This window comes from Malus domestica, chromosome 05 (assembly GCF_042453785.1).
Source record: "Malus domestica chromosome 05, GDT2T_hap1".
In the NCBI taxonomy this organism is placed as follows: domain Eukaryota; kingdom Viridiplantae; phylum Streptophyta; class Magnoliopsida; order Rosales; family Rosaceae; genus Malus; species Malus domestica.
Window position 1 is genome coordinate 46,425,185 of NC_091665.1, and position 25,674 is coordinate 46,450,858.

Sequence of the window (25,674 nt, forward strand, 5' to 3'; positions counted from 1 at the left end):
TTATGACCTAGTACCCACTGGTTTTTGTGCATGAAACAGGATGACATATACCAATCTAGGGTTAAGTGTGGGGTTGGCTACAATTATACGTAAAAGTTAAGAGATAAGAAACCAGCCCCACACTTAACCCTAGATTGGTATATGTCATCCTATTTCATGCACAAAAAACCAGTGAGTACTAGGTTATAAACCATTGAGATATTACATAGTGTGAAGATGCAAATAAAGGTGTGATAAACAATGATGATGATTTGGAAGGAGATGTCGATGATGAAATAAAGGAATAATGTCGATGATGATGACAACGGGGGACGAGTAGGAGCACTCATTCAAATAGTTGGTTATGGTCTGATTGTTTTATGAGTAATGCTCATTCCTATTAAGTTGTCATTTTCTGTATGTTTCAGGCAATTAAACTTAATTATGTCTTAGTTAGTGCATAGAGATGAAGATGTCAAGTCAAAATCTAGCAACAATGTTGAAAAGCCTTTGCATTTTGTCTCTTATGCTGCAGCAGTTGTGGCAATGACAGCTGGCCTTGCAGACCCTGATGATGAAGGTGTGCTAATAGATGATGGTGATGATTTAGAAGGGGACGCCGATGATGAAATGGAAGAAGATGAGGACGATAATGGTGATGATTGCAATGGGGGAGGAGTAGGAGTACCTGTTGAAATTGTTGGTTATGGTATGCACGAGTTGGTCGCTCATATTGATCTTGAACAAGTCCCAAATGCTGCTGCGCTTGATCAATGAGTGCAAGATGAGTTGGTTCGTTACCGACTTCCCAATCATATCCACCCGCCTGAGCACTATAACATTATCTATGTTGTGTAATAGGGTCTGCATTAAATTGATATGACATTAGAAGAAATTGATGATCAAGTGTTGGTTTCTAGTCCCTATATTCCTCCGTGGTTTAGGAATATAAACCAGATGGGTAAATGTCATCACATATCATGGTCCATATCGCCAGGTTATAAACCAATTAGACATTACACGGTGTGAAGATGCAAACGACCTACTGCTCGACCTACAAGTTGTTCTGGAACAATAGTTCGATATAATGGGGGTGGAGTTTCATTCAACTTGCATAATCGATTTATCGCTTCATCCAAACGACGAAAGAAATCTTGTAGCTGATAGTGAAGGCATGATAATTTACTGACGATCATGAAGGCGTGATAATTTGGAGGAAGATGCAATAATGTAGCTGATGATGACAATGGAGGAGAAGTAGGCATACCCTTTCAAATAGTTGGTTATGGTTTGATGTTAAGCAAATCATCAATAATGTTGCACTAGATGAATGAGTGCGATATGAGTTGATGTACCACTTGCTTACCAACAATATCCACCTTACCGATTAGTATAACACTATATATGTTGTGCAACAAAGTTTGGATGAGAAAATTGATATGACCTTGGAAGAATTGCAGGATGAAACTTGTTGGTTTGTAGAGTCGATTTTCATCATATAAAATAAGAGTTACATTTTACGTAGAGGCTTGTTACTAGAGATGTTAGGGTTTGACATCCCGAAATATCCTTTTTATAAAAACAAGGTTTCCTTCCCATTTTATAGCTGATGATGACAACGAAGGAAACCCTTGTTTTTATAAAAAGGATTTTTCACCTTCACTTTAAGACAATGTCAAACCATACCCTCTCTAGAAACAAGCCTTTATGTACAATGTAACTCTCATTTTATATAGTTGAAATTGGCTCTAGAAACCAACAAATTTCATCCTGCAATTCTTCTAAGGTCATATCAATTTTCTCATCCAAACCTTGTTGCACAACATATATAGTGTTATACTGATAGGTAAGGTGGATATTGTTTGTAAGCAAGTGGTGCACTAACTCATCTAGTGCAACATTATTGAGGATTTGCTCAACATCAATATGAGTGACAAAACCATTCAAACCGTGCCTACTCCTCCCCCATTGTCATCATCGGCGACATTATTGCATCTTCCTCCATTTCACCATCATCTTCTTCCAAATTATCATCATTGATTATCAAGCCTTCATCATCGTCAGGCTTTACGTAGCCAAATGGAGGGTGGATATTGTTGGTAAGCAGGTGGCACACCAACTCTTCTCGCACTCGCTCATCTAGGGCGAAATTATTGAGGATTTGCTCAACACCAATACAAGTGACAAAATCATTTAGAACATAACCAACGATTCGAACGAGTACTCCCACTCGTCCCCCATTGTCATCATCATCGACATTATTGCCTCATTTCCCCCACTTCATCATCGACATCTCTTTCTAAATCATCACCATCATTGTCATCATCGATTATCACACCTTCAACATTATCAGGCTCAACGCAGCAAGACCAGCTGAACCTCAGCAGCAGCCACAACACTTAGGGTTACAATGTAAAAGATCAAAGTCATAGGAATTGATGCATGTAATCCTTGAAGTAATCATAATTGATTATCACACCTTCATTTGCATCTTCACACTATGTAATATCCCAATGGTTTATAACCTAGGACCCACTAGTTTTTGTGCATGAAATAGGATGACATATACCAATCTAGGGTTAAGTGTAGGGTCGGCTACAATTATACATAGAAGTTCAAAGATAAGAAACCAACCAATTTCATCCTACAATTCTTCCAACATCATATCAATTTCCTCATCCAAACCTTGTTGCACAATATATATAATGTCATACTGATTGGGATGGTGGATATTGATGGTAAGCATCATCGACATTATTGATTTATTTTCATCTGTTTCATCATCGGCATCTCCTTCCAAATCATCATCAATTATCACACATTCATCATTACCAGCCTCATGCCAATGATTGACTCTCGACAACATCTAGTCACTTCTCCAGCCAAAAGATTCTCTAGACTGAAGACATGGGGGACTCATGTTGTACCGTATATAAAGCCTCAATATTTGGGCCTCATTACTTAGCCTATGACATCTATAAAAGGGGAAGGAAACCCTTATTTTTTTATAAAAATGATCTTTCACCTTCACTTTAGGAGGATGTCAAACCATAACCTCTCTAAAAACAAGCCCTTATGTACAATGTAATTCTCATTTTATATAGTGGAAATCACTCTACAAACCACAAATTTCATCATGCAATTCTTCCAAGGTCATTTTAAGTTTTGAGTGTCATTTTAAGAATGGAAAATAGCACCCGAAGCAAGTAATTTTTAGACGGGAATCCCGGTTTCACTTCTTCCCCTCACTTCATTTGGCAGGCAGTTTGTTTATGACAACTTAAAATGCTTCTTTTAATTCAAAAAACTCTACGATGTTGTCAAAGTTAGAGCGTCAAACCCAAAATATTAAAAAATGCTTCTTTCAAAGTTTCACACTTTCCTCATCGTCTTCTAGTTCTAGCTACTTCTTCTTCTCCTCCTCTTGCTCAAACAACTCAAGCATCAACTTTCCAGCAAGAGAAAAGAAAATTATTTTTTAACGACAACAACATACAATTTTTAAACATTTAATCTTCAGACAGCAAAACCATAACGATAATGAGCAAATTCCGCCTCAAGATACAGAGCACATACCGATCCAAAGAATGAAAAGACGACAATGTAACGTAGAGTGAAGGAAAGAAATGCACAACCTTTAAAGCTTCATGGAGCACTGCCTCCTCCTCCTTGAGCTTCTTGGACCCTAGTCGTACAAACCATTTCCTTTCTTTTGTGCTCATCTTTACACACCCTTTTCTCCCTTTATGCACATCCTTGTTTATTTATGACCATCATATCGAAAACTTTTGTGCACATTCTTATTTATTTATGACCATCAGATCAAATTGTTTTTTCATGACCATCACATCAAATTGTTTTTTTATGTCTCTTGGATCATATAAAGCAAAGAATAATTTATAGACATAAATAACCAAGCCTTTGCAACTAATCATTTTCCAAATATTATTTCCAGCAATTTTATTACAAGCCATGTGTTGGGGGAAACAATGTGTAACAAACAGAGAAAAATGATTGAAGAATTAGTTATTTTAGTTAATTTTAATTGCTTACCATTATTATTATTATTATTATTATTATCATCTTTAACGCTTTGATTTTTTGTTTTTTTAGTGGCTTTCTTTTCTTTTCATATGTGCCAAGCTCAACATTAAATTTTATTTTTATAAATGACGAGTTCGATGTTTAATTATATTTATTAAAGCTAAATTTATAATCATACGAAACATTTATACAACAGCTTCCATCCTTACCAATGATATTGAAGCTAAATTTATAAAAATACAAAAACAAAAGGTGATTTTCATGTACCTTCGTCAATAGAATAGGCGATCGACAAATCCATGGCTAGATTTCACTTCCAAGTTACCACTCCAAAGTTCAGTGGCCTTCGATAACTATTTCAATTTGAGGTTTCAGCAACTACATTCCGTTTAAAAATAAATAAAAAAGAAAGAAAACGAAAGCCAAAACCCAAAATCCAAAATTTGAAAACTCCTTAATAAATAGAGAAATGACACAAAATGGATAAGTTCAATTAAGGGGCTATTCGTTTTTAGTTTTCAAGGGCCGTTTGATAATAATTTCATTTTTAGTTTTAAACTTTACCCTAAATTGAATGAAACCAACCGCTTTCTCATTTATTTTGTATTATTTTATTTTACACATATAGTCCTCTTATTCACTAGTAATTATACAAGGATGTTGAATTTTAAGATTGATGGAACTTTCAAGTCTATGAATACCCATTATATATAGTACCGAGTAATCTGTTCTACTATTCTTAAAAATGTACAAATGACGCTGGAGGGAGAGATAGAAATCCAAAATCCCATCATTCAAAAGAACGATGGCCAAAGAAGGCTGCCATTTTGGAGGCTCCAGCCGAAACCTCCCTGACAATCGAACACCATCTTCTCTCGACCGGAGCTTGGTCGCACTCTTCAACAACTCCAACTGTTCCCTGGTCACCACGATCTTAATCTTCTTTCTTTTGCATCCTTCTTGGCGGACTATTTTTGAAGGAACCAAGGGGTTTCCAAGGAGACCTGCAAGGTCTGGCACGAGATTGTAAACCTCACCGGGTTCTAGCGTAGTGTCGGGTGCCAATGGCATATACGGTCGGGCGTTGTTACCCGCTTGCAGCCAGTGTGAAAGCCAAATGTAATCGTCTCTTGGTCTTGGGGCAGATGGAACATAACATTTAATATTTATGCAATTTCTCATTGTCTGGTATAAACTTCGCACAGAGAAATACAAGTGATGAAATTAGGAATTCGGACTCTCATCGAACTTTTAGTGTTGTGTGGCTTTGATCATTTCATGTGTGAGGAAGTTTGACGTGCAAGCCAAGACACCGCTACTTTAGTTATGTTTTATAATCTAAATACCTTGAAGTCAATGGTCTGTGAGATTCTTCATTGCACCACAGCCTCAACAGTATAAAGTATCGAATGTCACCTCCAAAAAATATTGAACTTCTTTCCGTTTTCCTATAAAGGCAAAAAATATTGAACTTAACTAGATGTTTTATGTCTTTATTAAATACATGTAAATGAGGCCTCGAATCGAATCACATAGGAAGCCTGGGTCAACTAGCCACAAACTAGATTCGGCTCTCGAATTCAACCAAAAGAGATGCAAAAGATCAACTTTCTAATTGATCCTATCGCAAGCAAATAACATGCCATGTACCTAGAGAACCATACTAGCGGAAATAAGCCTCATAAAGTAAGCACCTAAGGTCACTTCAGTCTGCGACAATGCCAAATTGCCAATTGCCCCTTCATAGACGTTGGATGGTAACACAAGTTAGAACAATGCACTTGTTTTGTACCCCTTGCCATTCTCATGTCACAATACCTCCAGAATGGCTTTGATCAAAAGGAATTTTCAGAACTTCCGTAACATGCAAAAGGAAACGGACTTTTTTCACTTATTTGATTTCTTAGAATTCATTTAGCAATGCTTTAACTGGATCTAATTGATACCATCACTCAAATCACAGCACATATATAGGTACATTAGTACTGAGTAAGATGCAAGAATTCTAAGAACTTCATTAACTCTATAAGACTAGTGAAAGTAGATTTCATAGTTGAATTCTAATGGTACAAAACTGTTCTCTACGCCAATAGCGAAAACTTCAGAAGCATATAAATAGAAAACTGAGAAGCAGCACATACCAGTTTTTGACGTTACATTTCAGTGTGATGAGCTTTGTCAGTAAACTAAACAGCCGACATCTAAGCAGTAACTAACTCGGATGAACTCCTAGACTCCAACCATGACTTGATTGCAACCTTTGTCGTCAAAAACCAGCCAGCCTTGTCCGGGGCCTCATGGAATGGAGCATTTAATTCCTTCAAATGGGACTCAAATACACTTGCCAGACCCTTGTCTGAATACTTATGTTTCCCATGTCCAGTATTGATTCCAAGCAACGGTGGAAGCTCCTCAGCAGAGTCCAATACCCGAGATAGGTCATTGATCCAAACATGTAATGCAGTCAGAGCGGCCCCAAGAGACAGACCTTTGAGATACAGAGACCACTGGGTTTGAGACCTTGACTGTAAACCTATGTATATCTGAAGTGTAATCCCCAAGTCTAATAGCTCACAGGCTCTCTCCAATAGATCGAGGTTCACACAAAGATCAATCAGGCAATTGCAATAAGCCTTCTTTACATCCGAACCGATTGAGTTGAAAAGTTCTGATGCTTCATTCTTGAAGTTTTCACTACTGTCTTGCTTCTCCACCAAAAGTCTTACCACATACCCTAGTTTTTCATCAGCCCTCTCAATGCAATTGGCAAGCTTGCAAAGTTCTTCCTTTGGTGTTTGAGTCATCACATTCAGGAGACAACCACAGAAACGCTCATCTGGTGTTATACCCAAATCTAGGAGTTGATTGAATATCCTAACAACGTCATCAGTGCGTTTTGCCTTCCCGTAGCATTGGATGAGTGATGTCAAAATAAAGATATTAGGTTCAAAACCAGCCTCCAACATCTCATTCAATGTTGCTTCTGCCTCTGTGACTTTCCCGCTACAGGAATATATGGTGATCATGGATGAAAAGGTCCAACTGTCGGGCTTCAAGGTTTCAGAACTCTTCATTTCTTCAAAAATGTCAACGGCTTCGTCAGTGTTACCAACATCAGCACACATAGCTAAAAGGGTGTTATAAAGAATTACATTTAACTCTAGCCCCTTCTCCTTCATCACTTTATAAACATTAAGAGCATCATCACTGTAGCGAGCTCTACCATAGGCCCTTAAAAGAGACGCATAGGTCACCCAATTTGGTGAAAGCTCTCTGCTGATCATCTCTCGGTAAATTTTCTTGGCCTGCCAAGGCCTCCTAGCTCTTCCCATGGCATCCAGCAAAGTGTTATAAATAACCAAGTTTGGCTTAGCCCCTATAGCTTTCATTTCCTCATAAACATTCAAGCACCCATCAAAATTCCCCGATTGCCCGTGAATTTTGATCAATGTAGAAAACGTCACTGGATCGATGCGCCACTTCTCAGTCCTAGCTCGGTCATACAAACTGAAAGCCATTTCAACCTTACCGGCACGCCCATAGGCGTCAATCATAGCCGAATAGGTAACATCATCCGGATTACACCCAAAACTGGGCATCTTCTCAAACCACTCCACAGCCTTATCAGGCAAAGAACACATCCTAGCACAACTAATCATAGTCGAAAAGGTAACATTATCGGGTTTAACACCTCTCTGGAGTAGTTGATCGAACAGCTTCTCTGCTCTATCCAAATCCTTACCCTTCCTACACACTTTCAAAGTCACATTGTACAAAATCACCTCCCTCTTGGGTTTCAATCTCTTGTGAAAGTAGTTAAGCGCAAGCAAAGCATTTTCCGGATTGTTCATGTTATTAAGAACAACCACAGCGTCTTGTTCCAAAATATTATCCCCTAAACCCTTTAAAGCTTCAGAAACATCACTTTCAATCGGAGCGCAAGAGTTCAAATACTCAGCTACTTTCACCAAAGAAGCGTACCTGGAATCGTAGGACTTGTGCCGCAGCTGTGAAGCTCTGGGGCTCCTGGGATTGACCCAGACGTAGCTTTTCGACAAAGACCCGGAATTTCCATCTGGGCTCTGAAGACTTTCAATTTCTGAGTCTTTGGGGCTCTGGGCTTCTTCTGCAACCTGGTCTTGCAACGAAACACGGTGTATTTGCAGAGAGGTTGTTGACTGAAATTGTAGCGGAGGAAAACTGAGTCTGTGGGTGTGAATTGCAGAGCTTCTGAGTCGAAAATTAGTCGGGGAAGGAAAAGGGAGAGAGCGGGAGGGAGTTCGGGGGTTGTGGAAGAGAGAAGAGGGCGAAGAGCATAAGTGATAAGCCATTTTCCCTCTCTGCAAGTGTTGACCTCACCCTGTCTGGGATTATGGAAAGGAGGGGCTTTCAGCTTTCCTTTGCTCTGCGTTCCAAACCTCCAATGGATAGAGGGAGACTTAATTTACTATATTAGCCTTATGAGTTTACGGACCCTCTAATATTTCATAGCGGGCCTGGAAGTGATTTTCCGGGAACGGGAAATTTCCCAAGCCCAACTTGAATTTCCAAAAGCCTTACGATTATGTTTAAAGTTGGTTCAAAAAGGTCTTATGATGACCTCGAGGAATCTGTTCTAAGCTTTTTCATAGCAGTCTTATCATCCTTTTACAGGTCTAAACGTTCAGAAGCTTTTTTTACAAAGTGATGTTCAAAAGCTTACGGTGTATGAAAAATGGCATAATATAAAGAAATCATAAATCAATAACGAATTGTTGAGTGTTAGCTCACAACTATTCCAGAAAATGTAACGATGGAGTTTTTTTAATACAAACAAAATTCTATGCTAAACGATAGGGGAAAGAGTTTTAAACCTTAATAAAATAAAGAAGAAGATCTTAATCACCATAACAAATCACCACTTACTGTAAAATCATTTTTTATGAGTTTTTAAACTGAATGATGCTTTATGGTGGGTTTCGTAGAAACGGTACCAGCCTGAATGCAAAGTTGATGTTGGATTAGACTCGTCGGCTTTTGGTATTTGCCGATTTTTGTATAAACATATCAATCCCTCTCCTGTTGTTGACATTGGACTATTGGAGGGGACGACGGATCGAGGGTTGTTAAATAATCTAATGTGTTTAAATGAAATGTGCGGATTGAGAACAATGAAACAATCATGTGATGTGGATGAATAGACTTGCCAATCTTATACGCTCACCGCCAATATATTATCAGCATCCCACCCAGTTTTAAGTTTTGGCCTCTTTATCAACATAATTAATTAACTCTCTAATATTAATCCTTTTAGTACTCGTAATAAAAATTGGAGTAAGAAATTGGATTATGGGTTAAACACCGGCTTAAGTTAATATCTAAATTTATAATTTTACACACGAATTTTAGTAAACAATTGGAATGAAAATCCTAATTCTCACTCCTTTCGATTCAACTAGTCACACCAATTAGAGAATAACTAAACTTTTATTTCATTGAAAATTGTAGCAGCCAACAACTTCATCTTCATGATGTCTCTCTTTCTCTCTAGATAATCAATTATATAATGGACAGATATACGTGATTGTGACTTGACCACCAACATCATCAACCAACTTTATTATTCACTTAACAATATGGTCCTCTGATAATATTAAATATTAAACCAACAAAGACTACTAAAATATTAATCCAAGATTGAACAAGACGTCCCGGTTCAAAGAAGATGATCGATGATTTACATGACTGTGCAAGCTGAGGGATTTTCTTCACTGAAACAATCAGGGCGGGTAACACAGTAGCTTCTGTTTCCACCGCCGTAACTGTCATACACAGGTCTTCCATAGTAACCATCATATTGTATGTATGGGGCAGGCCCACCGCCATAACCATTGTAGCATGGCCCACCTGGATGCCCCTGGTAACAATCCATACAACACGCGTTTACTTGGACAGGCGGTGGGTACCCTGGCACAACAGGACCCGGCTGCACTGGAGGAGGAGAAGGCTTCACTGGCTCAGCCGGTGGCGGTGCAGGTTTTGGCGGTTTCACTGGCTCCGCTGGTGGCGGTGCAGGTTTAGGATTTTCAGGTTCCTTGGGTTTATCTGCCGGTTTAGGTTTTTCAGGCTCTTTGGGTTTCTCTGCCGGTTTAGGTTTTTCAGGCTCTTTGGGTTTCTCAGTCGTCGGTTTAGGTTTTTCGGGCACTTTGGGTTTCTCTGCCGGTTTAGGTTTTTCGGGCTCTTTGGGTTTCTCGGCCGGTGGTGGCTTGGGCTTCTCTGGCTCTTTGATCTCAATGCTTTTTATGGCACCTCCACCTTTGCAGCAAATCTTGTCCCTTATCTTTTCTGGACTACAGCATACCACTTTGATCACCACTTGGTTTTGCTTCTCGTCGTATATCTGGTCTCGTATTTCTCTTGTTCACAAACACACATTTTATTTACTTAGTTTACGTTTTATCCAAAATTAATCTTAGTTTCCCAAAAAGAAAGAACTTTAACTCGGTTGCTCATCTAGTAATTATAGACAACTCAAGGAGAAGAGAGACTCACGGGGGAATTTACAGAGAACTTTTTTGACCTTCTTATAGCATTTGTGACACCCAAGATCCACCTTCAACACCATAATCGTAACCTGGACTACCCATTTTTAATATTAATGAAAAAAATTTGTATATATATTAACCAAAGATTGACAAAAAAAATTCATATAATATACAGATGATTGTTGTGCAGAAGTGTAGACAAAAAGAAGTGGAATATAGTGCTGCTGCAGAATAGGGTTCTGACTGACAAGGAAGAATCATGGTGAAATAGTATGTGGCAAAATGAAGAACATAGAGAGAGAGCGCGCGAGAGCCAAAAACAATAAATTAAATAGCAGAGCAGAGGACTTGGGATTCTTATCAGGATACAAAAAAATAGGAACCACAAAAAACAAATAAGAGCTTAAAGTCTTTTAGTTTTCGCCATGCAAATCATCATTGGGTAAGAAGAAGAAAATGAGCAAAGAACACAAACTTTACCAAATATTACGTACCTTTTCCTTTTCCCCCATTGCAGTGAGTAGCGGATGCTTTCAGACTCAGATCTGAACCAGAACCTCTCAACTAAAATGACTGAATGGGACTGCCCTCACTGAACCAACTTTTATATCTATACATAGATATATAATTCGGTGGAACAAACTACAAAGCAAAGGGAGGAGAAGAAGAGAGGAATATTTGATTGAAGAATTATGGCAAATTGCTTCTTAAGAAAGAGTGAGTGAGAGAGAGAGAGAGAACAATAGTTCTGTACACAAATGGCCAATGACATGCGAACACGTTGATATGGGAAGATTGATTTCTTGGTATGATGATTGAGGGTTGTCGTTATATGAAGGTAGTGGCTTTCTGAAGATCGCTAAAAGTTGCAAGTTTTTTGCATATGCATGTGCTGGCTTCGATTCACCCACGTCACCTTCCATACTTTTTCCAACGTCCTGCCAATATCAGTTTAAGTAAATGATTCATCATGATTCCATTATCAAAAGTAAAATTACATCCTAAGCTAGCTAATTGTAATTATTAAAGTACAGAGTTTGGTGTGGAGGAGAAACTGCCAATATTATTTCATGATCATCAAGTTAATTGAAATAAACTATATTCCAAGGTCGATAATTATGGATCATGCACCCCCACATGGCACATGGAAATTCCTCCAATTGTCCCTAGATCTAAGTACCCGCTGCCACCCATCTTGAAATTTGGTTTGTTAATCTAAACCGGTGAAGAAACGTCTAGTAACTCGATGCAACTGGGAAGCCATAATTGCAATCCATCTTATATTGTCACCATTAAAAGTTAAAATATTTGACAGTGTGGATACGTTTGAAATGCCAGTTTTAACTGTTTTTTTCAAACAAGTGATTGCCTTAGACTACCGACATATATCATACATCATCTACATGTGGAATTCGGTGTATTAAAAAAAATGTAATAAGCCCTATTATCTACAATGTACCGGAGAGAAAAACGGATGATCGAAATTCAAAAACCATGGGCTCCAGATGACAAGTGTGGCTGCTACCTCAGAAAACCGTTCATATGTAAGTCCTAGTTTCATAGAGGTGGGTCTGCCTCATACCTCACACGATAGTGTTTGATCAATCCGATTTGATCTTTTCTTATTATTTTAGGGTTCAGTGGTCCATTTATTTTACTAAAATATATAGCATACAATTAAACAAAATGTGAGGCTATATATGTACCTTCCAGATTTGTTAAGTGCATAACAGCTCATTCATTTTTACATAAGACTTGATATGTTTCGTTTCGATGCAACCGATATGGGTTGGATTAGTGGACATAAGACTTTGTATTATATTATATTTTATTAGTAATTTACTTAATTATCTTTTTGGTGCAATGAGATTTGGAGACTAGAAAGTACTACACTACACACCCTAATAATACTCAATAGCACTGTGTCGGTGGTGTATATTGCCTGGTTACTAATAATTCACAATTTGTGGTTACGAAGTCGCTTCCGGGATTGCGGTGATACAAAAAGTGGTGAATTATCTATACAACATGCATGGATGTGTGCTGAACTTAGGGTTGAAAATCGTCAAGATAATGATGTACGTAATACGTGCCGGTTCAATTAATCTTCTTATTTTATACAACACTAATGTGTGTTGTCTTGTTATTTGATTGAATAATAAAAGTTATTATCATTTCCTAATATTTGTGACCTCAGCTTATCATTCAAGAAATATAATTTTATACTAATAGTTTTGTTATCCTTTGGCTCTTTATTAAGTGCGTTACACTTTAACTTTGTCTCCTTGATTTGATTTTATTTATTAAAAAAAATTCATTACAATTGTATTTTGAACATATTTATGTTTTTTCATTCATTTCTTTTTTAATTTTTACTTTGAGTTTCATTTTTTTGTTGTTTGTGGATGCACGGGATCAGTTGTTGAAATTATTGAGATAATCTCACATCAAGAAAAAATGAAACTTTATATACGTTTATAAGTAGTTAAACCAGTAACTTATAAGAAAAATTAATAGAAAAGAAGTCAAGAGTGTACCAATATGTTGTCTTGTGTTTTGAACTTGTGAGTACCAAAGTAAGGTAACTCTCATGGACTTGGCTTCTCTACCCTCCTACTTCTCATACACTTTCATTTCTTCCTATTTGTACGATCACGGTTAAGTCACGTCAACATTATATATTACTATTGCTTTTTGTTTTTATCTCTATAAAAAAATAAATATAAAATATTAATATAACTTAACCGTAACCGTACAAATAGAAAAAAATGAAAATGTATAGAAAGTAGAAGAACAGATAAGCCGGTCCAACTCTCATAATAATAAGCGCAATTGGACTCGGGAGGGTGTGGTATTAAACTATATATCCACCCACCAATGATGAAAAAAAGAAAGAAAGCCGTAGGATTAGATTAGGGTTTGAGAAATGATGAGTGGTGGGGACACAGCCTTATCCAAACCGTTAATTTTTGGTGCCGACACTACTTTACTCCACCCATGATTGAATGGGCTTTGGTAGCTTCAACACGCACACCAGAGGCGTAACTTTGAAAGAGGCTTATTATATAGATTACAAGGAGTATTTATCAATATAGAAAAAAATTAACGTTTAATTTTAAAAATGTCACATTTTATAAAAAAATTTTAAATGTATTCAAAATTTCACTTAAATAAACATAAATACCTTCAAATTTAACAATTAAATAAATTAAAGGTTTTTTAGCTACTATCGCCTTAAGCTCCGGTCCAACTTCACCCTTGCTTCTACACTCCACCACCACAACCCTATACCCTTTGACCCCCTCATCACCGACATTGAGCGGCGCCGCGGTTACTACAAGTGGGAGGAGCATAATTTCAATCATGCATTCAACGTCTTTTTTCTTAGTAATATCATTTTTAGTTTTAAATATAAAATTAGTTTTTAAAGTTAATTTACATGTCGTTATATGATTGTATTTGTGAGACCCACGTGGCACCACATCATCACACTAACAGAACAATTGACAGATTTTTCACAAAAAAACTAAAATGATCACGATGGACAAATTCAAAGAAAGACTAAAATGATTCACGATAGACAAATTCAAGAACACTACTATTGATTATCATTAATTATTAAAGACCAGATTAAGGAGTTATGACAATATCACGAATCATTTTGGCTAAAAAGCCTTTAATTTATTTTATTGTTAAATTTGAGAATATTTGTGTCTATTTAGGTGGAATTTTGGATATATTTAAAAGATTTTATAAAAAGTGATATTTTTGAAATTAAGAGTTAATTTTTTGCTATATTTGATAAACACTCGATTACAAGAGCGTTAATGTACACTTTTGATAGCATGAGAGAAAATTCAAAGTTAGTAAATAGAAACTACCATGTTGAATTTGGGCCGATGCTAAAATTGTGGAGCCCAGATTTGTGACAATTTAAGATGGATTTGAGTCACCAGACTGACATAACCCAACAGAGTTGGCAACGAATACAGTACAACCCACCTACCTAACAAAACCCTAAATCTTAACGCACAAAACCCTTTTAGGATTTGACCCTTTGGGTCGAACAGTTTAATATAAGCTTCCTGGCTCAAAAAATGATAAACCATGCAACCAATAACCATATTCTCTTGTATAGTGCACTGTACAAGGGAATTATCAGCGCTGTCTATACAGTCTACAGAACACATTATAGTTAACATATATTCCAGCTCTTTCATCTCATCTCATTCTTATAACAGATCAAAACGTTTGTGTCCCATATAAGAGATGAATGGTGTTGGTCTGTCCCATATACTGACCCCATTCCCATGGGAGAAGAAGAAGTTGATATTGCAATTGATCAATTCAGCAGCTGAAGGGAAAAAATTCACAGAGAGTAAAATATCATTCCCGACACAAGTCCAAATGATCAAACCCCAAAGGTTTGAACATAGGGAATTTGGAGTGCCGTGCTAGTGCTCCTCGCTATAAGCTACCCTACCATAACACATATCACATACGAGTAGTAGATGAAGAAGTTATTTCGGGCTTCTGTGTAGTCAGGTTTTCGGCTTAATGGCCTTTTGAATTTCGTTGACACATTTCATCTATTAAGTTGCAAAGGACCGCTTTCCAATTTATGACAGCATCGTGGAATTATCACGAGCTTTTGCTTTCAGGATTCTAATATCAGATATCAGAATCATCTTTTGATCCATCTAACGCCCAACCGCTTTCCCCTTGCCTTCTTTCTTCTTTACCCTTCCTTGTTTTTATATGCATATGAATATAGCATATAACTAAACTTATTTCGGCTATATATTCGTTTGAATCACATAAGGCTCTAAATTGGAAAATTACTGAAATTTCTAGTTGGTAATTGTGCGAGTTGAATCTAGAGTGCCACTTTGATCTGCTGGTTCGCCTACTACCTGTTTAGGTTTCTTTGGTAAATAGATACCAGTTAGGGTTTGCAAACAAATTTTGGCAAACGACTGATCTCCCAACGCTTTGTTGCATGTTTAAATGGATTATATACTGATCTACAAAGTTTGTTAATTAGTACTTGTTCATTAATTTCATTCGTATCGATTTGGTTAAATAAAGTGAGTGCATGGGATATTCTTTGGTGATTGATTGGGTGCCAAGGGCCAACTTGGTTACGTGAAGACAGGAATCCTTCCCTCTCCCTCTCCAAATACCAATCACCTTTTCTTTTCATCTGCCTTTTCCTTCCTGGTTTACTGCTACTTTCATTTCATGACATGGGAAACTAGATGACGATAATGTTTATCATCACAATTCACAGAGAGACACATAAAGACACACAGAGAGAGTCACAGACATAACATAACCCTCGAAGAGTGAGCGAGTGAGTGGTTTCCATGAGATGGGTCCCGCTGGATTCCACTACCTCTTTCCAGATGTTGATGGCCTTCCCATTTCCCAGGGCAATCTGATATGAAGAGATTTTTCAGTATGATCGACACATGTACATCACGTGTTATTATACAAATGGTAAGATATGTGTGTTAAAAAGTTAATAACTTAAAAAGTAAAATTTCTCATTATTTACATAAAAATACGTGGTGTATCATCTGTATTCCCGTCATAATAAAAATTATATATCTAATATGGGCTTTTAGTTTAGTCCACATGATATTCACTTGGGAGCTTGGAATCCAAAACCCTGGGGACCCCTTGGGCTCCATCCTATTTCTAGCTACACACAATTTTATAGCACCTCTTAACAAATTGAGTGAGGAGAAGAGCTGTGACAGCCTTATTTTCCTGCTCCACATGTATAATCGTTTTTCTTATTCTTTATCTTTCTTTTTTTTTTTTTTTTTTGTGCTGATCGATCAAGAGAACATAATGCTTTCTTCTTTTGTCTTTCTTCTAAATAATGTAATCAACATTCCCATCCTATTTCTAGCTACACACAATTTTATAGCACCTCTAACAAATTGAGTGAGGAGAAGAGCTGTGACAGCCTTATTTTCCTGCTCCACATGCATAATCGTTTTTCTTATTCTTTATTTTTTATTTTTTTTGTGCTGATCGATCAAGAGAACGTAATGCTTTCTTCTTTTGTCTTTCTTCTAAATAATGTAATCAACATTCCAAACATAATAATCAATAAACTCCCATTTTCTCCTAAAGCGGAGAAAAAAACTAATTTTTTTTAATTATTATTTGTTGACCCTAAAAACTACCAAGCCTACGTGGCGCGCAGGCCGAGTAATCTATAAGTTAACTACGTCATTCGATGAATGCGGGGCGTGCCAACTCGTCAGCCGAGCTCGGCCGAGGAGTAAATTTGTTGACGTTGCGTTGGGTGCGCGGCTGACTTCTGCGTCTTGCGATTGCGACCGAGGAAGGAACATGTCTCGGCCTTTTGGGTTCTCGAACCTAAAGACAAGACTATTATTCTTACGAAGTTCACAATTCGTCGTCGTCAGATTCGGTCACAGTGCTGTTATTCGTCAGAGTAAACTCACACCGAATCGACACCAAAGTGTAAGAGCACAAATACTCAAAGCGAATATAATTCTTAATAGTGAACGTGGTTCGGTCGTCTGAATGCCGAACTCTAAATCCCACTTGAGAGTATCCAATCATAAAATAACTCGGTGTGCAATGCGCCGAGCTCAGTAAACTGTAACACCTCACTTCGCCGAGAAAGCTAATGAGATGACCTCAATCAATAAGGATTCGGAAATCCTTCTCGACCGAGACTTGGATAGGTAACCAACCGTCCTCGCCGCAGTGCTGTTGATACCAACGGAAGATGCTGCGAGATCGGCTGATTTTACGGCAACAGAGATATCTATGCCGACTTAAGATATCACTGGTTGCTTTCACAGTGCTGTTAATGCCAACGGAAGATGTGTCAGCGAAAAGAGAAAATAAAAATCTCAAAGTTGTTGAGAGAATTTGCGCAGGGCAGTTGTGTGTTGAATTGGAAGGGGCCTTCGAACGATGTACAACCTCCTCTATTTATAGCACCAGATACCTTCAAGGTCGAGTTAAAAACCTACCCGGATTAGGACTTCTTCTCATGATCAAATACTAACTCGACTAGTCCTATTTTCACTATAATTGTGAACCTAGTCCTTTATTGAGCCGGATTCACTTCCGGGTTATTAATCTTGCCGAGACTCCTCATTGCACCAAGATTCGACTCGTCATGTAGCATGACTTAACCAACCTAGGTTTGGAAGCCCACGACCTAACCAATCCAGAACTAAATGATCCCTGCTAACCCTGTCGTAAGGCCTTCTGGGATGAGAATAATTCTATACTCGGCCCAAACTGATATTTTGGGCCCAAACATTATTATTATTATTATGGGAGAGAGGGTTTGAAACTATGAAAATAATTTAGAAAAGAATGCGGTTTTGAACTCGGCACAATAGATGAAAACCCAAAACTATATCCAATAAGATAATGTACCACATGTGGAGAAAAAAAACTAATTATGTTAATTGCTGAATAAATTAAATATAGTGTTTTTTATTTTTTTCAGTTTTCATGCCGTGATTCTTGAAACAACATCGTGTTAAGTTTGTAGTTAGATTCAAATAAAAGATCAATGTTGGGATCAAAACGTTCAATATGAGCATTGTACAAACGGGAAGTGAATTTTCGGCACTCTCCTATTTTTCATGTACTTTTTTTTTATTTCTGTAAAATTGTATTGAATAAATCAAAGAATAATACAATGAGGCCCGTCTGTCAGAGATGATTGATTTCAAGATGATTATTCATTATATTGAAGGCATTTTGAAGAAAAAAATGAATCTCAATTTTATATTTGATCCAAGTTAAAGGATAACATTTAACTTGGACAATATAAGAAATTTGTCAATCATATTTTTCTTCAAAATGTCTTCAATATTGTGAACAATATTATCTAAAGCTAACTCTCTCTAACCAGCGAGACCTGAGTGTATAAAAATAAGAGGAGTGTAGAAATCATTGACAAAATAAATCTCAAAGATCCAATTATTGTCGATTACATAAAGGTAAAGAGAAAAACTAAGTTGATTAAAGGCTGACATTTGATTCGAAAAAAGGTCTTATCTGCACTTTATCTTAATAGTGTCGGGAAAACTTTTTGTTTGATTGCAAAACTGAAGTTAGTGATGTAGGAGGAGAACCTTATCAGGATTCAGGAGCTTTTAGGGTTGGCCAATCATTTCCCTTTGGTGATTACATGTGTGTATATATCAAAGCAATGCAGTATACGAAAGATTTTTTAGTGTGCTCGGAACATGGCACATTAACAAAATCTCTCACACTATGCAAATGCAATGTATACAATCGATCATAGCATTTGACCCCTTAATCTAAGGTTTTGTCCTTTTAATCACCTCAAAACTTTCCTTAAAAAAATCAGATCGTTATACAAAACCATCATATCCACCCGTGACCCGCCACTGCTTTTTCGTCCAGGCCGGCTAAAGAGATCAATCACATGCATTAACGTTTGTGTTCTTATTTGACCATGAAAAATTACTGAATTTATACCCAACGATTTGAGTAAAAAGATATATTTCTACGTAAACATTTACTCCTTTTGTCAGGGTAAAATGATTTTTGTCCCTACCCTGCCTTTAATACCAACAGTAGTATGAATGATCATGCAGTTCATTTCGAAGGAAAGCAGGGGCAATTTGTGAGAAGCTGAGTCAGCATTAAACAATTCCACGTCGGACACGTAGAATTCTCACGTACTTAAATGTCCTTTAGCTTCTTCACCCACACCCCAGAAAGGAAAGGAGAGATAAGAGACCGACCAAGAGTTAGAGGAGAGGAGTGAGATAAAGAAATAAAAGCAAAAGAGTGAATATTTCATCGCATTTTCTTTCCAGATTGCATAACATATTTGCATCCATCTTCATTCAAACTTCTGAAGAAAACTACTTTCAGAATCACCAGAGAAATGGGCGAAGTAAGTATTTGGCCGACGCTTTGTTTTATTCACCAGCTTTATTTATGTGTGTGTGTGTGTGTGTGTGTGTATGCGATTTGAACAGCTTGCTGTATTTTTTGAGATATTTCAAATTTTTTTCCAATATTCTTGTTGGTTTTTTCTTGTGTATTAGACATTAATTTGTTTGGGCAGAACAAAGATTAGCTTCATGTATTAAGTGGCATTTTATAAGTTTAATCTTCTAGTTGATTTTTGTTTTGATATATATTTTGTATGGAAACAAATTAAAGGAGAAGAAAGAGGAAGAGAAGAAGGAAGAAAGCAAAGATGAAAAGAAAGAAGAAGAGAAAAAGGAAGAAAAGAAAGAAGAAGAGCCTCCGGATATTGTACTCAAGGTTGATATGCATTGTGAAGCTTGCGCAAGGAAGGTTGCTCGAGCCTTGAAGGGTTTTGAAGGTAAACTTGTTCTTTTCCTTATTATTTCCATCCTTAATTTTTGAATTCTGAGAACCTCTCCCTCATCAATTTTTTGAATTGTATAAGAATAAAACAAATTGAGCCAGGAAAATACATATAATTTAGTTTAAAAGTGTTTTTGTATTAGCGTAGTTCATGTTTCGCACGTTTTTCTTGAAGAAAATACTTTTCAAGTGTATTTCTTGTCGTTCATAATTAATCAGAAAGAAATTAAAAAGGTACGAGGAGGGGTTAGTGCAAGTAGTTTGAATTTTGAGTATTTGAATGTAATTAATTTGTGGTGGACGCTGGTGGGTGGACTGCAGGAGTGGAGGATGTAACGACAGACAGCAAGGCAAGTAAGGTGGTGGTGAAAGGGAAGGCGGCAGACCCCATAAAGGTCTGCGAAAGATTACAAAAGAAAAGCGGCAAAAAAGTGGACCTCATTTCACCTTTGCCTAAACCACCAGAGGAGAAGAAGGAGGACCAACAGGTTAAAGAAGCTGACAAGGAAGAGAAAAAAGAGCAGGTAATTATTTCAAAACCTACTTTCACATTTTCACTCACTATTTTTTCACGCACCGGGTCTCCACCATAAGATTGTCGTTATATATTACTAATGAGACATTAACATACTCATGAAATAATCATATATTTTAACCTACCTTCCACGGCTTTACTCGCTCCAATCTCTAGTCTATGATCAGGAGAGAATTTTTAATATATTAGAACACGAAGTGGTACGTCATATGTTTATTATATAAATAGAAAAATATATTTTTAAGTTTTTTTTATTTGTATAATGACATATACGTATGTATCTGTGTTCGAAGACTAAGTACTGGTTTGATACTGATGTGCTTTTATAAAAAATGGGTGTAAAAAACAGCTGAGCTCAAAAAAGTGTTTGGTAAACACTTAAAAACAGCTTATTTTCATAGTTTTACATGAAAAAAAGCTGAAAACGTGAAGAATAAAAAATAAGTTTATTCTTACAGCATAACATAAACAGTTTTTTTTAAAGCACATAAATACTAAACCAGCTCAAAGGGTCTCAACTATCAGTCTCTGCTACTTTTGTGTTTTTTCTGTGATCCTGATCACCAAGCGCATATATATATATATTTTTTTTTTCTTTTTTTAAACAAACTATATTATTAAAACTAAATGGTAAAGAATGGGCTAAAACTCATAATAAGATAGTAATAATGTGATTCAAATTCGTTTTTGACGAGAATCGAACCTAAGACTTCTCACTTATTAATAAAAAAGATTATCATTAGATTGTGGTAATATCTGGCAGATCACTAAGCATATTAAGTTCAAGTTTGAACGAATTAATTAGGGTTTTTATGGATGGTGACTATATGGTCCTATGGATGGAGGAATGGGGTAGGCTCGATTCTCTAGAACAGTGATATCGTGACTACTGTTTTAAATACTGACATGAAAGTAACAATTCGAAGTCAGCAAATTACAGCCCCACCTCCACGAAATTCACTATCCACGTGCAAGTCCCTCACAAGAAAAAATTCTTAGGCACATTAGAGTATTATATTTCAAGTGTTTTAATCATTAATTCTTAATTTTTTAATCTTTAAATAAAGATTTAACCATTAAGATACTTAAAATAACAGAATATCAATTAATTTGAATTGGACGCTCGTATTCTTATATTAGAACATGTTATTTATGTATTTTATTAACCAAATAAAATATACATGTATACTCTAACGTCATTTAACATGTGTTCCTCTTGAGATTTTGTGTTATACCAAAGACACCAGCCATACCATACTATGTTGTAGTTACAAACATATGCTGTAGCAACCATGGGCAATTGGGCATTGGCCATGAGTGCCGGGGGTCACGGGCACATGTTGCAGCCCCAATGTAACATGGAAAACATATGCCCTCCTACGACTCTTAGGCTATATATAGCTATAGCTCTTCCTTATGTATGATTTAACAAATAAAATAAAAGAAACATGTGCTCTACTCCCACAAGAGCCACGATAATACACATCTTTATAGTGCATATGCAGACGTAAATTGCAATAGCATGCATGCCATGCCATGGAGGCTGGTTGTCGTATATTTAGTCTGTTGAATCAGTATGCATCCCACTTCCTCACATTGGGAGTTGCGATTGTTGGTATCACATGTCCATCTTTACTCTTGTCCTTTATACATTGGACCTTGAACTACCTTTGCCTTATAGATCAACACTACCAATGAAATAAACAAATCTAATATTAATATATATATATATATATAATTGTTATCGACACTTTAAAAATCTCATTTTGCATTCAAATTTTTTATAATAAGAAAAAAAAATACATTTATGAATAGTGTAGAATGAGATTTTTTTACTGATAATAACAGTTCTCTCTCTCTCTCTCTCTCTCTCTATATATATATATATATATATAGGAGATCTGTATTCAAGAAACCAGTGATGTACGTAGAAAGTACACAAGTATATGGCCAGAGAAGACAACGTAATTAGACCAAGAATCTATATATGTAGTTCAAGTGATAATGCTTAATCAATTAGTTAAACCCGATCTTCTGGTAAAGAATCAATTATTTGATCATATTATTCAGAATTTTATCTCTGAAAAGTGAGAAAGTATTTATATATAATTCAACGTTCTCTTGTCAGCCTCCTGCTGTTGTTACGGTGGTATTGCAAGTTCGAATGCACTGCGACGCCTGCGCTCAAGTTCTACAGAAGCGAATTCGAAAGATCCAAGGTACTTTTTCCGTATAATCTTTCTTTCTCTAAGCCTACATATATTTGTTTCAATTCAATTAATATAAGTCTTCTTTAATACCGCATGCATAGCGTACAGATGTAGTACAAATAGTTTTATTCAAATGAAAAATAAATAAAAAATCACACATTATGGGTTTGGGATTTAATACCTGGGGGTAGTGTAGGTGAGACGCGATTCCTGTTGGAAATTTAATATTATTATTATATATTAAATTAATTGAATGGAAATTGATAGTGGTGTCTTTTGGTGGAAAATGTGTCCCTCAAAACATAAAATTCAAATGACAAGCTCTATGAATAAAGAAAGTCCCATATATTCATTTAATCATTTTTCACATCATATTTACATATCCATTCACTCGCCTTATGATTTAGAATGCTACTATTACAACGCCGATCAATCATGAACACCGTAGTAGGGCGTAAACTTGCTTTAAAAACAAAATGTCTAACATTTGATATTATTTTCCATCATGAATATGCATTAAATTTGATTTTAGTTGAATGAATTATTTCTTATTTTACATGTGATTAATATAGCAATTAAACCCTATAATAATAGAACGCCTGCAGGGCAAGTACATCTTTATCCGAATGTAATTAAAGCGCAGCCTAAATTGTTGAACTATTTTACCAGATCAACATGTAATATTTTGGAGGGTGCATTTTAAATTAAATATTGCAGGAGTGGAATCAGTGGAAACAGACGTAGCTAATAATCAGGTTGTGGTAAAAGGCGTAGTGGACCCGGCGAAGCTAGCTGAGGAGGTGTATAAAAAAACCAGGAAGCAGGTTTCTGTTGTGAAGGAGGAAGAGAAGAAGGAAGAAGAAAAGAAAGAAGAGGAGAAGAAAGAAGCCGAGAAAGAAGGAGAGACGAAAGAAGGGGAGGAAGACAAGCAGGGAGAGGATAATAAGGTCGATATCAAGCGAAGTGAATATTGGCCGACAAAGTACTACTCGGATTATTCATCGTATCCAAACCCTCAGATTTTCAGCGATGAAAACCCTAATGCATGCTCTGTTATGTAACTGCTATATATGTATATGCGTGCAGTAAGACATGCATGCCTAAATCTGCAATTTTCTACGTACATGTGGAAATTAATAATTGAACTATTAACTATTGCAACTTATATATTAATTAAGAGTGTATGCATGCCATCCTTGGGCATCAATCCGATATATATATATATATATATATATATATATAAGTTTACATTGGTCGATGTTTGAATTATGTCGTCATGTAATAATGTAATTTTTTTTAATACTACATAGTATTGAATAATACGTGAAATTAATGACTAAGATTAAAAAAAAGAAGATCTAAGTAGGTGTAAAAATCAAATCTGATGACTAAAATTCTCGTAACATTGAATGATACGTAATATTGAAGTCTTACCCGTAATAATGAGTTCCTTGACCTAGTTTGTATCGGATGCTCTAAAGAGTTTAACCCTAATTGTGAATTCTAGTGTGTACTCAGGTGATATATAAGTAAGATCAAGAAGCTCCTTCCTTAATTTGATGCGTGAATTATTAGAACTGTTGAACATTGTGATTAAAGACAGATAATTAATCGATTGAAAGAAGAAGATCGAAGGTATAGAACATGTGCAGTGGGCATTGGATTTTTTAATTTTTTTGGGAAACGTAAGTATTGGATCTTTTCCATTTAGATAATTTGATTGTTTTGTTTCTTATTTTTCTGAAAAGATTGTTATTTTAATTTGCTTTTACCTTATGTGGTGTACCTATAAGGGTTGCATCATTTCGTCTTTGGGAGGTATAAGATTGATTAGACATATAAGTGTTTTTTAGACTACCATTTGTATATAATCAATTGAAGTATGAATCATTTTAATATGTGATTATTTGCACCTATTTATTAATAGCAGCGCTACTGTTTAGGTGCAATTTTAACATTCACCCCTCCTAATTATTAGGTGGGAAAATTCTCAATTTTTGCCCCTATTTCTGATTAGTAAGCGCGAATGTATTGGTCACTACTTGTTCATAGTTTTATGTCCATTTTTCTTGTCAAGGAAACTGATTGTCAACCTTAATTGCCTAATCGACTTCCTCTCCCAGTATAGCTTACTCACCACCAGTTGATCAATATCAAAGAATATTTGTTTGTTTGACTCCAATGTATGTGATCGCTTAAGATTTTGAAATGGTGACGAACCTGCTATGTATCATGGTATGATACATAGAAATCTTGAGTTTAACATAAACCTAGCTAAGAAATTATAATGAACCCTACCTACTTAATCTAGGCTTGTATTGAATGTCATCTCTTATTGCGGGGATCGGACTACGTATTAAGACACTCGACGGCTCGAGTAAACCTTCTCAGTGATGAATCTTAAATTTCAAATTGACCATCTATTTTCAAATTTTATTAGTTTGGTATGAGCGTGCATGATGAAATTCTTGGAACTCTAGTGAATTATTTTCATTCCTGATAATTTTTATTAGATAACATTGAGACAAGGAAAAAGTAGTCATGATACATTAAGGGGTTTCTTCATTTTAATCCTTGATAAAGATTGAAATTCAATTAAAACCTTATGTTAGATTATATATTCATTATAGTCCTTTGACTAAATTTCCATGTCAGCATAAATATTAAAATTTATATTTTCTTGTTTTTAAATATTTAATGTTTTTTTTTGTTCATATAATAATGCCCCTATTAAATATTTGATTTTAATTTGCTCCACATTTTTTGGCATTGATTATTGTCTGATTTTCTAAAATGATAAACATAATTAAAAAAAATATTAGTGATACGTTACAAGAATTAACAAATACCTAATTCAAATTATTCATTATCACCATTCAAAGCATAGAGGAAATATAAATAGCCAAATCATAGTACCAAGTCAAATACACCTAAACAATGCTACCTATATGAATGCACCTAAACCATGGTACCTATATGAATGTACCTAAATCACAGTACT

General features: G+C 36.1%; 3 protein-coding genes across 4 annotated transcripts; 1 reads left to right on the forward strand and 2 right to left on the reverse strand.

Annotated features, from left to right (window-relative positions):
• Positions 1 to 4,702: 4,702 nt before the first annotated feature.
• Positions 4,703 to 8,457, reverse strand: LOC103434406 (pentatricopeptide repeat-containing protein At4g16390, chloroplastic). 2 transcript variants are annotated; one of them, XM_029099059.2, is made up of 2 exons: positions 6,165 to 8,457; positions 4,703 to 5,471 (listed from the first exon to the last, which is right to left on the reverse strand). In XM_029099059.2, exon 1 carries the CDS (start codon positions 8,352 to 8,354, stop codon positions 6,225 to 6,227), a length of 2,130 nt encoding a protein of 709 aa, XP_028954892.2. In that variant the 5' UTR covers positions 8,355 to 8,457; the 3' UTR covers positions 4,703 to 5,471; positions 6,165 to 6,224. The 2 variants fall into 2 exon arrangements, with proteins under 2 accessions (XP_028954892.2, XP_008370969.3); XM_008372747.4 differs by lacking the exon at positions 4,703 to 5,471 and adding an exon at positions 5,488 to 5,877.
• Positions 8,458 to 9,483: 1,026 nt separating this feature from the next.
• Positions 9,484 to 11,623, reverse strand: LOC103434405 (protein PYRICULARIA ORYZAE RESISTANCE 21). Its single transcript, XM_029103369.2, has 3 exons — positions 11,042 to 11,623; positions 10,555 to 10,636; positions 9,484 to 10,416 (listed from the first exon to the last, which is right to left on the reverse strand). The coding sequence occupies exons 1-3, from the start codon at positions 11,057 to 11,059 to the stop codon at positions 9,740 to 9,742; spliced, it is 777 nt and encodes a 258-aa protein (XP_028959202.1). The 5' UTR covers positions 11,060 to 11,623; the 3' UTR covers positions 9,484 to 9,739.
• Positions 11,624 to 19,177: 7,554 nt separating this feature from the next.
• LOC103408748 (heavy metal-associated isoprenylated plant protein 7-like) lies at positions 19,178 to 23,880 on the forward strand. Its single transcript, XM_070821604.1, has 5 exons — positions 19,178 to 19,485; positions 19,758 to 19,923; positions 20,250 to 20,452; positions 22,592 to 22,682; positions 23,391 to 23,880. The coding sequence occupies exons 1-5, from the start codon at positions 19,477 to 19,479 to the stop codon at positions 23,732 to 23,734; spliced, it is 813 nt and encodes a 270-aa protein (XP_070677705.1). The 5' UTR covers positions 19,178 to 19,476; the 3' UTR covers positions 23,735 to 23,880.
• Positions 23,881 to 25,674: the final 1,794 nt, after the last annotated feature.

Bases quoted from the DNA above. Each gene is read 5' to 3' on its own strand.
- LOC103434406 (XM_029099059.2), bottom strand. From the start codon at position 8,354: ATGGCTTATCACTTATGCTCTTCGCCCTCTTCTCTCTTCCACAACCCC.
- LOC103408748 (XM_070821604.1), top strand. The intron at 19,924-20,249 runs GTAAACTTGTTC...GGTGGACTGCAG, and splicing joins AGCCTTGAAGGGTTTTGAAG to GAGTGGAGGATGTAACGACA. The intron at 20,453-22,591 runs GTAATTATTTCA...TTCTCTTGTCAG, and splicing joins AGGAAGAGAAAAAAGAGCAG to CCTCCTGCTGTTGTTACGGT.
- LOC103434405 (XM_029103369.2), bottom strand. The intron at 10,417-10,554 runs GTGAGTCTCTCT...TGTGAACAAGAG, and splicing joins AGTTCTCTGTAAATTCCCCC to AAATACGAGACCAGATATAC.